The sequence below is a fragment of the Pimephales promelas genome, chromosome 7, assembly GCF_988280905.1.
Source record: "Pimephales promelas chromosome 7, fPimPro1.hap1.1, whole genome shotgun sequence".
NCBI lineage: Eukaryota > Metazoa > Chordata > Actinopteri > Cypriniformes > Leuciscidae > Pimephales > Pimephales promelas.
Window position 1 is genome coordinate 4,263,438 of NC_142775.1, and position 16,921 is coordinate 4,280,358.

A 16,921-nucleotide genomic window follows, 5' to 3' on the forward strand; every position below is an offset into this window, starting at 1 on the left:
TGCTCAAACAAATCTGACATTACTTGGGATATTATTTGGACTACTTTTAATCCTGTTCTTCCATGGTCTAGAAAAGAGCAGCGTGAACATTCTTCCAAACATCTCTCTCTGAGTCCCACGAGGACGAGTGAATGAGGATTATCTGTTTAAAGTGAAACAAAGCATCCCCTTAAACATCATCCATCTCAAAGCAAAGTATAACAGACTCTGAAAGTGTAATAAACTCAAATAGACAACAGATAAACGGAGGCTTATTTTTTTCCCTCAAAGTTGATACAAATCAAAGCACGTAACAGTCACATACAACGTTTTAGATCCTAGTTCAGATCATCTCTGGCTTTTTTGCATATGTTGTGTTAAAAAAATACAATTTATCGTGGTGGATCTTCGGTGAACATCCTCTCTAAACTGTGTGCTCATGTTTATATACAGGACACACAGATGTGTGTGTGTGTGTGTGTGTGGCTGAAGCAAGTCTGCAGTAGAAGAGATGCTGACAGTCTTTGGCAGAAACACAAGGAGAGATTTGATGCAGATGATGGAGCACAACACACACGTTTACAGGCTCAACTCACACACACTGCACCTCGTCAGAGAGTCAATCTCACGAAAACATCATATTCAGAATCAAAAGACAAAACAACACTTTATAATAAGGTTAGATTAGTTATGGCTGGTATCATGAACCACAAAAACTATATATACACATTGATCTTGTTACCTCACATTCACTCATAAAGCATTTACTCATGTTAGAATGACTTAAAAATATTTCATACATTCTGTATTGTTCTTTATTAATGTCAAGTAATGCATTAACTAATGTTGGTCAATAAAACCTTATTATAAAGTGTACTTAAAGCAATATTAGGTTAATTGAAACTTATCTCGCAATTCTGACATTTTATCATTTCATCGCAATTATGAGTTATAAAGATGTAAACTCGCAGTTGTGAGATAAAAAGTCTTGATCTTTTAAAATGTTTTACTCTGTGGTGGAAACAAGCTTCCATAATATTCCCTCATTCCACGAATAATCTTTTTTTTTTTATTCATATTTGCTTAACGAGATTTGGTGCCTATTTTTTAAGTTCGCAAATTCATAACGGTTGAAAAAATTGCCTTATTATGCATTATATTCTTTTGATTTTAGTTCAACTGGGACATTTTTCATGAGATTCACCCCCCTCCCCAAAAAAACGATACAGTCAGTTTGAGCTGACGGATAGAAAAGGCAAAAGTACAGTAAGGATAGAGGATAATAAAACACTGAGTCACTCAGAACGAGGAGTGTAAGACAGACAGACAGAAGGCACGCTGCTTTAAAAAGCATAATTGAGTCTGCTAATGTACGAAACACAACAATAGTGCCAGACACGGACCTCACAGTATCAAAACCCTGTTCAGTCACGGGAAGACCGGCGAGAAATCAAGTCACGTGATCAGGAGGAGCCATGCACCTCACTGAAGAGGAGGTCAAAGGTCAAAGGCGATGGGGTTAATGAGAAACAGAGGAGTGGTTTATCGGGTTACTGTGCGAGAAAGACGGGAATATGAGGTTTAAATCAAATCTGATTAGAAGATAATGGAAAACGCATGAGAGTGTTACATGAATTACAACAGGTTTCTGCTGCCGAAAATGTTCTGAGGATCCACAAACTCCTTCACCGACTTGAGCACGCCGAGCCCCACGCCGGACACGCTCTCTTTCATCCATTCCTTCCGGAGCTTTCCCACTGTGACAGAGAGAGAGAGAGAGAGAGAGAGAGAGAGGTTGGATGATGGATGTTCTGCGGTGGGCGGCACTGCTGAAACGCTGAGATGTTTTGCATGATGTGATTTATGGAGAGCAGCAGACTATCAAACTCATTATCCCTGAGCTCCCAGAGGAGAGAAACTACAGCAGCACAACACACGTTTAGGCCTGTCTGTCTGAATAACTGTCTGTCTGTCTGTCTGAATGAATAACTGTCTGTCTGAATAACTGTCTGTCTGTCTGTCTGAATGAATAACTCTGTCTGAATAACTGTCTGTCTGTCTGTCTGAATAACTGTCTGTCTGTCTGAATAACTGTCTGTCTGTTTGTCTGTCTGTCTGAATAACTGTCTGTCTGAATGAATAACTCTGTCTGAATAACTGTCTATCTGTCTGAATAACTGTCTGTCTGTCTGAATAACTGTCTGTCTGTTTGTCTGTCTGTCTGAATAACTGTCTGTCTGTCTGAATAACTGTCTGTCTGTCTGAATAACTGTTTGTCTGTCTGTCTGAATAACTGTTTGTCTGAATAACTGTCTGTCTGTCTGTCTGTCTGAATAACTGTCTGTCTGAATAACTGTTTGTCTGTCTGTCTGTCTGAATAACTGTCTGTCTGTCTGAATAACTGTTTGTCTGAATAACTGTCTGTCTGTATGTCTGTCTGAATAACTGTTTGTCTGTCTGTCTGAATAACTGTCTGTCTGTCTGAATAACTGTTTGTCTGTCTGTCTGAATAACTGTCTGTCAGTCTGAATAACTGTTTGTCTGAATAACTGTCTGTCTGTCTGTCTGTATAACTGTCTGTCTGAATAACTGTTTGTCTGTCTGTCTGTCTGAATAACTGTCTGTCTGTCTGAATAACTGTTTGTCTGTCTGTCTGTCTGTCTGTCTGTCTGAATAACTGTCTGTCTGTCTGAATAACTGTCTGTCTGTCTGTCTGAATAACTGTCTGTCTGTCTGTCTGAATAACTGTTTGTCTGTCTGTCTGAATAACTGTCCGTCTGTCTGAATAACTGTTTGTCTGTCTGTCTGTCTGAATAACTGTCTGTCTGTCTGTCTGTCTGAATAACTGTTTGTCTGAATAACTGTTTTTCTGTCTGTCTGAATAACTGTCTGTCTGTCTGAATAACTTTGTCTGTCTGTCTGTCTCTGTATGACTGTCTGTCTGAATAACTGTTTGTCTGTCTGTATGACTGTCTGAATAACTGTTTGTCTATTTGTTTGTCTGTCTGTCTGACTGTCTGTCTGAATATCTGTTTGTCTGAATAACTGTTTGTCTGTCTGTATGACTGTCTGTCTGAATAACTGTTTGTCTATTTCTTTGTCTGTCTGTCTCTCTGTCTCAATAACTGTCTGTCTGTCTGTCTGTCTGTATGACTGTCTGTCTGTCTCAATAACTGTTTGTTTGTCTATCTGTCTGTATGACTGACTGACTGTCTGTCTGTCTGAATAACTGTTTCTGTCTGTTTGTTTGTCTGTCTGTCTGAATAACTGTTTGTCTGTCTGTCTGACTGTCTGAATAACTGTCTGTCTGTCTGTCTGTATGACTGTCTGTCTGAATAACTGTTTGTCTGTCTGAATAACTGTTTCTGTCTGTCTGAATAACTGTTTGTCTATTTCTTTGTCTGTCTGTCTCTCTGTCTCAATAACTGTCTGTCTGTCTGTCTGTCTGTCTGTATGACTGTCTGTCTGTCTCAATAACTGTTTGTTTGTCTATCTGTCTGTATGACTGACTGACTGTCTGTCTGTCTGTCTGAATAACTGTGTCTGTCTGTCTGTATGACTGTCTGTCTGAATAACTGTTTGTCTGTCTGTATGACTGTCTGTCTGAATAACTGTTTGTCTATTTCTTTGTCTGTCTGCCTGTCTGTCTGTCTGTCTTAATAACTGTTTGTCTGTCTGTATGACTGACTGACTGACTGTCTGAATAACTGTTTTTCTGTCTGTCTGTCTGTCTGAATAACTGTCTATCTGTCTGTCTGTCTGTCTGAATAACTGTTTGTCTGTCTTTTTGTCTGTCTGTATGACTGTCTGTCTGAATAACTCTTTGTCTATTTGTTTGTCTGTCTGTATGACTGTCTGTCTCAATAACTGTCTGTTTGTCTGTCTGTCTGTATGACTGTCTGTATGTATAAGTGTCTATCTGCATAACTGTCTATCTGTCTGACTGTCTTCTGTCTGTCTATATAACTGTCTGTATGTATAACTGTCTATCTGCATAAATGTCTGTATGTATAACTGTCTATCTGCATAACTGTCTATCTGTCTGTCTGTCTGTATAACTGTCTATCTGTCTGCATGTCTAATTGTTTGTATGTATGAATGACTGTCTGTCTGTCTGTCTGTCTGTCTGTCTGTATGAATGAATGTCTGGGTCTTCTGTTTGTCTATCAGCTGCTCTCATGTTCAGACTAAACTACACCAAACATATACATCAATATCAGTTAAACAACTTTGTAACAAAATATTACATTACATCTTATAAATTGATTGTAAATAACATGTTAAAAATACGACACGAAAAAATGAAATTAAAACTGATGGTTGCCAGGGCGTCGCTGTTCTGTGTTGAGGTCAGTGTTTCTAATATGTTGCTATGTGGTTGTTAGGTTATTGCTTACTGGCCAAACAAACACAAAAACACTATTAATCAATGATATTAAAGCCTTTAAGCTGAAGACTAATTTCATGCTATGGCCGATAAATGGCTGATATTAATATTCTATACCATTTTGTTAATAGTAAATAAAAATAAACCCCTCAAATCTTTAAATACTACAAGCGAATATAGGCATCACAATATTATATTGTAGAGTGTGAAAAATGGATATTAATTTCGAAATTTGCTAAAGCTTACTTTGATCAGTGTTATTAAATTGTTTAGTCAAAATCATTAAATTATTAAAACAGATCATTATAGTTGTTGTTTTTAAAAGATCAATCAAGTTAGATTAAGGAACAAATCTAAACATAAAATCGGGGGATTGAACAGTGTTATTAAATATTATTCATTATTATAAATCCATTATTATTCTTACTGCTAGTTATTATTAAACTATTATTAATAAATCAAGATGGATAGATAGAACGATGGATAAATGACATGACACGCCTTCATGCATCAATAAAATTTTGTTAATTAAAATAATCTGATAATATAATAAAAGAATTGAAGAGAATACAATACAATCTAGTTATGATTTCTTTCTCATATCATTAAATCAATGACACATCCTTTAAGAGTGTTGTGTTAATATAATCCCACACAGTATATTTGTCAGAACAGCAGTTTAGAAAACCTCGACGTCTCTCAGTCTGTCTCTCACACGCTTACAATGATTGATAAGCGACCAGACGGCGTTTCGTCACAAGACGTTACCGTATGAGAAGGGGGCGGAGCTAAGGGCCAGGGCAGATCGCTATTGGCAACCGCCCAAGCCGTGCATATGCAAACAGGTCCTGTGGCGACAGAGCCAATCATCTCGCAGAGGGCCGGCCCACCGAACGCACACGAGCCAATCACGAGCAGCCCCTCCTCAAACGCCCAGTGGTGTGTGTGTGTGTGTGTGTGTGTGTGTGTGTGTGTGTGTGCTGGGCGACAGACAGAAACAGAAGGAGGCATGACTGCATCATTGCCTCCATCACGGAGATAATTTACACATCTATCATCTCGCCATCAGCTCTCTCTTTCCATCACTATCCTGTCACTATTCATCTCTCATAACCACTTTCACACAGCTGAGACATGCAGAAACTATAGCCAGGGACAAAAGCAGAGGTGTGTGTGTGTCCAACAACGGCTGAATAAAGAGGAAGAGCTCAGGAGTGCGAGTGTGTTTGAGGCTGATGCACTCGTATAACCCCTGTTCTTCACCTGCACACACACACACACACACGCTGTCAGGGTTTCCTCAGGCGCGAGTCCACACATGCTGTGCTCAGAAGACACGTTTAAGCATGTCCGTATGGGTCCAAACAAACAAACCCAAAAAACAAAACTCCTACTGCGAAGACCAACAAGAACTCGTAGAATCCGGGTCACGGCACCAGAAAAAGTGTTGTACTTTGTAGAGGTCACATGAGTCCAAACACATCACTATTACTACATGTAGGACAGCTGAGATGATTGTTGGTCTGGACAGCATTGGAATATTTTAGTGAATCACTTTGTTTGGATAGTTCCTTTGAATGACCAAACTAAACACACAAATGATTCACTGATTCAATATTTTCACAATGTACTTCAGAAGCCCTTCATTGTTATTTTGCAGTGAAATGAATGTTCAGTTAGTTCCTTTCGCTAGATTTGTTAGGGCAAGTCACTAAAACCAACCGCTTAAACACACAATTGATTGAAAACACACACTGATTCATTTGAGTCATTACTTTAACGATCAATTGATTCACAGAGTCATTATTTTCAGAATGTTCTCAGCAGCCCTTCTTGGTGGTGAAATAAATGTTCAGTTAGCTCTGTTTGCCAAGTTCATTCCAATGAAAACACAAATGATTCACACAAATAACACCCCCTCCCCCAACACGAATAATTCACAGATTCATTTCAGTCATAACTTTCAAAATATTCTTGAAAGCTCTTTGTTTTGTAAAGAAATTAATGTTTAGTTAGTTCTATCAACAGGGTTGCTAAGTTCCTTTGGACAATTCATTTCACACAAATGATTCACTGATTCATTCACTTTTTTACACTAGGGTTTCTAGGTTCCTTTGGACGGTTCATTTCACACAAATGATTCACTGATTCATTCTCTTTTTTATTTTTAGTTAGTTCTATTTGCTAGGGTTGCTAGGTTCCTTTGGACAGTTCATTTAACACAAATGATTCACTGATTCATTCTCTTTTTTACACTAGGGTTTCTAGGTTCCTTTGGACAGTTCATTTCACACAAATGATTCACTGATTCATTCACTTTTTTACACTAGGGTTTCTAGGTTCCTTTGGACAGTTCATTTCACACAAATGATTCACTGATTCATTCTCTTTTTTACACTAGGGTTTCTAGGTTCCTTTGGACAGTTCATTTCCACACAAATGATTCACTAATTCATTCTCTTTTTTATTTCTAGTTAATTCTATTTGCTAGGTTCCTTTGGACAGTTCATTTCACACAAATGATTCACTGATTGATTCTCTTTTTTTACACTAGGGTTTCTAGGTTCCTTTGGACAGTTCATTTCACACAAATGATTCACTGATTCATTCACTTTTTTACACTAGGGTTTCTAGGTTCCTTTGGACAGTTCATTTCACACAAATGATTCACTGATTCATTCACTTTTTTACACTAGGGTTTCTAGGTTCCTTTGGACGGTTCATTTCACACAAATGATTCACTGATTCATTCTCTTTTTTACACTAGGGTTTCTAGGTTCCTTTGGACAGTTCATTTCACACAAATGATTCACTGATTCATTCTCTTTTTTACATTAGGGTTTCTAGGTTCCTTTGGACAGTTCATTTCACACAAATGATTCACTGATTCATTCTCTTTTTTAAAAATTTTTTTACACAGTTTTAGTTCGTTCTGCTTGCTAGGGCGGTATTAAACTTTCATTTTGTCAACGTTTTTCAAGAAGTCACCAATCTCCCACCAAAGTTATTCAGTCAAGTGATTGACAAATGCAAATGAGTTCAGGTTATTTCAGACTCCCTCACTAAAGGCTGTTTGAACGGTCTCTCTTTAACTCTTTATCTCTAGCGGAGCAGCACATCTAGTTTAACGTGTTCTTTCAAGCTTTAAAGGGCATATTTCTGTTGGTTTCGTTTGCTTAGATGCGTACACACGGTCAGTGTGCAACAAAGGAACTGTGTGTGTTTGTGTTTAGAGTGAGTGGAGGTCTGGCAAGCGTGTGTATTCACAGCTCTGACCCGTGGTAAACACAGGTTAGTAAACTGTGTGTTTCTCTCCTGCGCCCTCCCACCTCGCCCGCCCAGACTACATCTGTTTTTCCAGATACACACACACTCACTTCATTTGTCATGCTGTGATTGTGTGTAGACAAAAGGGCCTGTCGGCAGGCAGATAGTACCGCAGTGCCGCTATTAATCACAATTACAGAGAACTACCCCCCCTCACACACACACACACACACACACTTTCTTTTAGAAAGTTTATAAACATCAGCTCACCCTTTCCTCTCTCATTTCAAAGGTATAGTTCATTCAAAAATGAGTTTCAAATACTTTATTCTCTCTAGTCTGTGAAATAAAAGATGTGATTTAGCATCTGATCTTTGAACGATTCATTCACAAATGACTCGCAGCATTAGACAACTCTTGATATTAACTCACTTCAGAATTGTCTCTTTCATATTCCACAGAAAGAAAAGAAAGAAATCATTCAGTTTGGAAAGACATAACAGTCAGGAAACAGTTTTTTGAGTGAACTATTCCTTTATCAGTCCATTTAGGACTCGACCTGTGGGCTACAGAGCTCTCTCTCTCTCTCTGTGTGTGTGTGTGTGATTAATGAGTCTGGTGACGGTTAGCTAGCAGCAGGCGGATGGTAATGTAGATTAGTCATGTGTCTCAGACCCAATAAACCAGGTCAAACCACCGACCCCAACGCTAGCATTCTCTAAAAGGCCGAGTTGTGTGTGTGTTTGGTTTAGAAGAGCTTAACTGAGGGAATAGATTCATTTATTTCAGATGATTCACGTGCTGTGTGGTGAAACTCACCTCCATGATGGTGAGACAGACTTCCTCCATTGGCAAGAATCTCCTCTCGGGCCGCATGCTACACAATACAAGCAAAACGAGACGTTAATATCATTTAAGCATAAAGAGAGAGAAATATGGTCTCAAAAGCCCTTTTTTGTAGAGGAATAAATAGTTCTGCTAGGTTCATTTGGACGGTTCATTCCAATCAATACACAAATGATTCACTGATTCACACAAACAAACAAAACACAAACTTATTCACTGATTTGAGTGATAACTTTCAAAATATTTAGCAAGCCCTTACTTTTGTAGTGAAATAAATCTTTAGTAAGTCTTATCAGCTAGGGGTGTTAGGTTCCTTAGGATAGTATAATAGGGACACTTGAATTAAAATAATCTATTTTAAAGACTCCTAGTTGTGTTTTGTCTCCTAGAACAGCTTAACATGCATCAAAAGATAAAAAAAAAAAATCCTTTCATCTGAATCTTCAGAAGATTCAGTCTCTCTAAACCCCTCGTTTCCAAGAGTCTACTCTGCTCTGATTGGTCAGATGACTCAGTCTGTTGTGATTGGTCTGCTCTGCTCTGATTGGTCAGATGGATCAGTCTGTTGTGATTGGTCTACTCTGCTCTGATTGGTCAGATGGATCAGTCTGTTGTGATTGGTCTACTCTGCTCTGATTGGTCAGATGACCCAGTCTGTTGTGATTGGTCTACTCTGCTCTGATTGGTCAGATGGCCCAGTCTGTTGTGATTGGTCTACTCTGCTGTGATTGGTCAGATGACCCAGTCTGTTGTGATTGGTCTACTTTGCTCTGATTGGTCAGATGGCCCAGTCTGTTGTGATTGGTCTACTCTGCTCTGATTGGTCAGATGACCCAATCTGTTGTGATTGGTCTACTCTCCTCTGATTGGTCAGATGGCCCAGTCTGTTGTGATTGGTCTGCTCTGATTGGTCAGATGACCCAGTCTGTTGTGATTGGTCTACTCTGCTCTGATTGGTCAGATGACCCAATCTGTTGTGATTGGTCTACTCTGCTCTGATTGGTCAGATGGCCCAGTCTGTTGTGATTGGTCTACTCTGATTGGTCAGATGGCCCAGTCTGTTGTGATTGGTCTACTCTGCTCTGATTGGTCAGATGACCCAATCTGTTGTGATTGGTCTACTCTGCTCTGATTGGTCAGATGACCCAGTCTGTTGTGATTGGTCTACTCTGCTCTGATTGGTCAGATGACCCAGTCTGTTGTGATTGGTCTACTCTGCTCCGATTGATCAGATGACCAAATGATTCATTTTTGATTCATTTGAGAGTTTACTTTTAAAATGTTCTTGGATGCCCTTCTTTTTAGTAGTGAAATAAATGTTTAGATAGATCTATCAGCTTGGGTTGCAAGGTTCATTTGAACAGTTTATTTTACTCACAGGTAAGTATTGAGAAATATTTGTACTAGTTTAAAGATCGATTGCAAATCTTTCCCTTTCTTGTTGTCCTTACCTCCACTTGTTCGTAGACATGAACTGGATCACTCAGACCCCGGTAATTAAACGCAAAATAGAAATACACACAAGCACCTGCATCATACGTCTGTGTAACTCTGGAAAGAGAAAAACACAAGTTATGATGCTTTCATGTCCATCCAGGGAAGATTTCCACCATGTGTATACTGACACCTAGTGGTGTGGATGTAGCCATGATTATTATTATTTTTAAATATTTAATTTTATAATATACCTTTTTATAATAATACTGAGTGCACTTTTAGGGGCCATAACTAAAATATACTCATGTATAATACATGAGTACAAAATCTAGCCATTGATTTGAAGTCCCAATAAATGAAAAGCTATTGCTAGTTACAATGTTATCCATCACTTATATATTATCCAGCAAGCTTTATAACAATTCTTCATCAATGATACACAAAAAGCCCATTTTTACAATCATGATACTAATTAACCTTCAACTAAAGATATCTATATCTATAATACATGCGTTGTTTGCTATGATTTCTTTGTCACAGCAACTCAAAAATCAAATCCAGCTTTTCCCACTGGTAATTACGACACTGTGGTGGCCAGTTTTCTATTTTTGTTCTGGTATATCCAGCTCATAAACACTTATTCCTGAGAGGATGAGGAGTGTGTGATGTTTCTAGAATCAGTAATCTTAATATTCTTCCTGCTAAAGCGGATTTACGGCTGCTGTGGGGTTTTTAATGAGTCCAGAAAGGCACAAAGAGAAAGCGAGAGACACTGACATGCTTTCTATCCAGGCCCTGCCTGTGTGACCCTTGACTTTGAGACAAAGTAAGTTTAAGTTTATCTGGTTTTGCAGAGGTTAAATGGCCACATCAATCATGGCACACGCAGCTGGAAGGCAAACGACAGGAAATGAATGGCTAGGAAATGCTCTTCAGCCCAAAACACTCTCTTTCAGTGTGACGGTAAAGGTGAGATTAGAATGAACACAGAGTTCACTAAACAACACATTGAGATTCTACTCTAGATTTGTACATTAAATGAATAAAATGTGAACAGTGCTGGGTTACACAAGAGTTGCCCCCAACTGTGTCGCACCAACGGGAGTTGCTAGGGTCTTGTGGGTAATATTTACTTAACACTAGTCAAGATGGTCATTAGACCCTTACTTATGGACAGCAAATCAAAGGTAAAAAAATAGACGTGTGTGTGTGTGTGTGTGTGTGTACCTGCATGTGGACAGCGGATGGAACTGAACTCCTCTCTCCTTACACTCTCTTACAATCCTCTCCTTCACATTCCTGCACAAGTCCAAAATCCTGAGAGAGAAAAAAAAGGTAAATGCTAAATAATGTGACCAAAAAGTCACCTAATCACTTTTATTCTGAAATGTTACAAATAGTCGAATTTAAGTAATTAAAACTTTAATACAACAAAACAATTTAAGTAATAGGAAAAACATGAAAATACAATAATACATTCACTACAAAATAATAATCACTAACCCACCCCCTAAAAAATAAACTAAAACACAAACTAAAACTAAAAAACAAAAAGCAAAAGCAAACAAAAAAAAACAAACAAAAAAAGAAAACCAAACAAAAAACAAACAAAATGAATAAATAAACAAAACCAAACCAAAAAAAAAAAGAAAAAAAAAGAAAACCAAACCAAACAAAAAACAAAACCAAACCAAACAAAAAACAAACAAAACACAACCAAACTAAAAACAAAACAAACAAAACATTTAAACAAAACAAAACAAAAACCAAACCAAACAAAAACAAGACAAAAACAAAAAAAACAACACCAACAAAACCAAACCAAACAAAACAACAAACAAAACCAAACAAAAACAAAACAGTAGTCAACATTTGAAGTGGATCAAAAAAGACAAAAGGTATTGTTCAAAATTCATGCATAACAAGGTTTTGATCCACTTCCAAATGTTGACTACTGTAAAACCCTAAACATACACTTCAAAAAACAAAATGACAAAACTAGTTCACAACTAAACAAAACAAAGCAACAACAAAAAGACACTAAACAAAAATAAAACAAAGCAACAAAAACACTAAACGAAACAAACTGATCAAAAACACCAACACCGCACTCTATATTATCCTCACTGGACAATCCCTCGATCTTGGGAAGTATTTCCACTCTACGGCATGAGTTCACACCAGTTTGGCTTTGTGTTAATACTAAGAGCCGAAATTACAGGTTCACGTGAAGTCTGAGAGTTTTTCCTTTACTTTGTGTCCTTGTGACCTTCCCACCTCCACTACCGCCTCCAGACAGAGACAACAGCGGTGTTAAAGAGAGCGTGGAGCGCGTGGGCGATCAACAGACACTAGTGATGCTTGACCATCGCATACCTGTCCCAGGGCACAGACGTCTCAAACGACTCGCCCATCACGTAGTAGTCCATTCCCAAATCCTGCACACACACACACACACACACAATCCTGTTCATTCAATCCCAGCGTACATTTAAGAACAAATGTATATGTTCGGCGATACATTTATAAGGATAGTGTAGAGTCTGCTGTATCATCTCATAATAAACCCTGACGGGACAAACAGGGCCGCTGACGTGATGCAATCAGTGCTTGACCAATCGCAAGTATTATATAATAGATATATCACACTATCATTTTCAGACAGACTAGACAGACAGACAGACAGTTAAAGAGATAGATAGATAGATAGATAGATAGATAGATAGATAGATAGATAGATAGATAGATAGATAGATAGATAGATAGATAGATAGATAGATAGATAGATAGATAGATAGATAGATAGATACCGTAGATAGATAGATACCGTAGATAGATAGATAGATAGATAGATAGTTAGATAGATAGATAGATAGATAGATAGATAGATAGATAGATAGATAGATAGATAGATAGATAGATAGATACCGTAGATAGATAGATAGATAGATAGTTAGACAGATAGATAGATAGATAGATAGATAGATAGATAGATAGATAGATAGATAGATAGTTAGACAGATAGATAGATAGATAGATAGATAGATAGATAGATAGATAGATAGATAGATAGATAGATAGATAGATAGATAGATAGATAGATAGATAGATAGATAGATAGATAGATAGATAGATAGATAGATAGATAGATAGATAGATAGATAGACAGACAGACAGACAGACAGACAGACAGACAGATAGATAGATAGATAGATAGATAGATAGATAGATAGATAGATAGATAGATAGATAGATAGATAGATAGATAGATAGATAGATAGATAGATAGATAGATAGATAGATAGATAGATAGATAGATACCGTAGATAGATAGATAGATAGATAGATAGTTAGATAGATAGATAGATAGATAGATAGATAGATAGATAGATAGATAGATAGATAGATAGATAGATAGATAGATAGATAGATACCGTAGATAGATAGATAGATAGATAGTTAGACAGATAGATAGATAGATAGATAGATAGATAGATAGATAGTTAGACAGATAGATAGATAGATAGATAGATAGATAGATAGATAGATAGATAGATAGATAGATAGATAGATAGATAGATAGATAGATAGATAGATAGATAGATAGATAGATAGATAGATAGATAGATAGATAGATAGATAGATAGATAGTGTTGAAAACAGTCGTGCCGCTTCATATATTTGTGATTCATTTCTTTCAGGATTCTTCAAAAGTTCATAAGAACAGCATTTAACTAAAAACTTTTGTAACATTATCATAATGGCCTTAATGTCATGTAATGTTTCCATTTGAAATAAAACTATATAATTAAAATGGGTGTCCAAAAAAAAAAAAAAAAAACATGCCACCACAAAAACACACATTTAGGGTTAGATATAAGTTATTTGTAGTTGCATTTTGAAGTCTGTTGAAATGAAGGGGATTCATAACACACCCGGAGATACGCGATCACAAACGTCAGCATGTAACCCCTCTGACCGTTGTCCTCTCCTGCTGCCAGTCCCCTAAAACACACACACACACACACAGTAAGAAACAGAGTACAGGTCATTGGGACGTGAAGAGGGAAATCATATATATTATCAGCACAGTCAATGTTGCGAGAGAATAACCATCAAGGCGTTTGTGGTCCGTGAACATTTCCCATATGGATACACACACGCACACAGAGGCAGTGGATCAATAAGGTCAGCTGTGGGATCTATCCATTCATCCCCTTCAATCCATCACAATCGGCCTCTAATCAAATATTCTCAAAATCAAACCAACCTTTAATGCTGAAATCATTCAATCTGTGCTCTGTTTTCCTCACACACCCATCACTGCCACTGAAAGAGCCGTGATGAATGAGGGAGCATGAAAAGACAGAGACAAACGCCAGTGCTTCCGTATACAATCAGACAGGTCAGGTAAGGTCAGGGGTCACGACCCTAATGACCCATGCTGAACTATACTGGTCAAATAGTAACTCTGGTTCCATAGAAACGGCATAGATGGGAAGAACACACACACACACACACACAAACAACCAAGGGTTTCTTACCCGAATTTGGCTGCGATGTCGTAAACCTGTTTCTCGTGCTGCAAAACCTTCCCACGATCACCCTCGAATAACAGCGTGGCGACACACAGGTGGTGCGGGTCGAACCCTTTAAACTGAGAGCAGAGTTGCACCGTTAGACAACATAGAGACCCACAATCCATCAGGGAACCTTATTTTTAAGGAGAATAATTATCCTTTATCGTATGAGAATTTGACATTAAAATTTAGTTTTCATTTTTTTTATTTAAAGTGACTGTGTGGGCGTGAATAAACAAAACAAAAACAATAGTCAATAATATCAGCAGCTACTTTCACAAGCCAATCAAATCAGTAACATTTCTTGCTTTGAATGTAGAATACTGTGGCCGACCAATCAGAATGAAGTATTCCGGAGAGCTGCGTAATAGAGTGTATTAGTGCCCGCCCACTTTTGCAAGTATTTTTCTCCATACATTTTTCCCATAGGGATTTTAAAAAGACTTTGTTAAAGAGTTACAAGCCATGAACCGAGCCAACCAGCTCCGAGGAGAACCGTAACATTAAAAACGTTGATTTGAAGCAAAAAAAACGATGAAAATCAAACAAAAATACAAAAGGCACAAGACTTAACGGCTTCAGTGAGGAAAAGAACTACAATCCCATGAAGCATTGCAAATGACAATCGAATTAAAAACAGCTGATATTACATATATATATGTATTTGTGTGCGCATGTATATGTGTGTGTATGTATGGTTCAGCTGATTTTTTTATATATATATATATATATATATATATATGTCTGTGTGTGTTTATATACATTTATATATATATATATATATATGAAGAGTTCAGATGCAAAAGCCTCTAAATGCCCTTTGAAATTTGCTTCTAAAATGACCATTTTTATCAAGCTTGTATATTTAAGTTCAGTGATTTCACTTAAATAACAATTAATAGGTAATCTTCATTGCCATTTAAGTGAAATTACTGAACTTAAATATACAAGCTTGATAAAAATGTTCATTCTAGAAGAAAATTTCAAATGGCACTTAGAGGCTTTTGCATCAGAACTTTTCATATATAATATGTGTGTGTGTGTGTGTATGTATAAATATGTGTGTGTGTCTGTAAGTATGCATGCATGAAAATATCAATCTATCTATAGATATAATCAGTTTGTTGCATATGCATATAATCATATATTTAAGTATTTTGAGATAACGCGATTGTATCATTCGCAATGCTTCATGGGAGGGGGCGGAGTTAATGAGATCTTTTGACTCTGGTGGAATTTTCAGTAGAGCATCATGGGTAATGTAGTTTTTCACCACAAATTCATAGAGCATCATGGGTAATGTAGTTTTTCACCACAAATTCATAGAGCATCATGGGTAATGTACTTTTTCACCACAAATTCTGCTGTTAAACACAATTATTTAAAAATAAAAATAAATAAGAAGCAAATACCGTGCATTGACAACCTCGTCACTCACAGTAGGGCCGTCTTTAAAGATTTATAAGTTATCGTTAAAAATCGATTTCCCTAAGGAGAGTTTTCACTTCCAGTTTAATTGTTGCAAAACTCTATTGACACACATTCACGCTTCTGTCTCACCTTTGTTATGTAGAATTTTTTCAAGCCGTCCACGAATGACGTGAACATGGAGGACACCTGCGGCTTGAGTGCATGACCTGTCAAAACATCGAAAACCTCGGTATTAATCACGCAATCATTTAGCGCACTTTTTTCAGGAGCTGTGTGCAGTCGTCGAAGCGAATGACTCTCGTGCTGCTCTAACGTCACCAACCTCGGGTTTCCCAGAGGCCTTTGTGTCAGATTTATTAGCGGTGTGAACAATAGCGCAGTAATGACTGGAGACACAAAGAGAGGGAAAGGCCGAGAAGGAACGCTGCACATAAATCATCCTGATAGCAGTTCCTCTGATAAGAAACACCAGAGAATCTCACACACACGCAGTCAGATTCACAGCAGAACCAACACAAGATCTCACTGACATGAATCAGTGTGTGAAATATCACACACAACAAGTCATGTCACGGATAGCACACTGACCAGTGTTGTGTTCACTTACACTTCCTGTCTCTCTCCATCACTTCCTGTTTCTTAGAACTGGCAATATGATGATACAGTCAAATGGTAGTAATGTGTCATCTGGTAGATATTTGTTGATGTCTGTGGTACAAATATTTGAATAGCTATCAGTATTTATGCATGAAAATGATCACGTTCTGTGAAAACGCATCCCAAATAAGTCAAGATTATTGCAGTTGTTTGTGAATTCTGAACAAAGTCACGATAAACAACATTAAACTGATGTACAGGTTAGAGCTGTTTATACATTCGCAAGAGCTTCAAATGTGCGGAATTTAACTGAATTAACTTTTTATATTTATGACATAATAAACAAATAATTTCATTTACTCGTTATGTTTTATTTTATTGTTTTTAAACTCAAATG

The 16,921-nt window shown here is 37.4% G+C and overlaps 1 protein-coding gene across 1 annotated transcript in view; it reads right to left on the bottom strand.

Annotated features, from left to right (window-relative positions):
* Positions 1-234: 234 nt before the first annotated feature.
* agps (alkylglycerone phosphate synthase) overlaps positions 235-16,921 on the bottom strand; it is a 58,276-nt gene continuing 41,589 nt past the window's right edge. Inside the window, exons 13-20 of the mRNA XM_039647294.2 lie at positions 16,057-16,133; positions 14,461-14,573; positions 13,852-13,921; positions 12,293-12,354; positions 11,144-11,233; positions 9,931-10,030; positions 8,453-8,510; positions 235-1,736 (exon numbers count right to left, since the gene is read on the bottom strand). Coding sequence (XP_039503228.1) covers positions 1,615-1,736; positions 8,453-8,510; positions 9,931-10,030; positions 11,144-11,233; positions 12,293-12,354; positions 13,852-13,921; positions 14,461-14,573; positions 16,057-16,133 — 692 coding nt within the window. The 3' untranslated portion in view covers positions 235-1,614. The remainder of the gene's footprint in view (positions 1,737-8,452; positions 8,511-9,930; positions 10,031-11,143; positions 11,234-12,292; positions 12,355-13,851; positions 13,922-14,460; positions 14,574-16,056; positions 16,134-16,921) is intronic.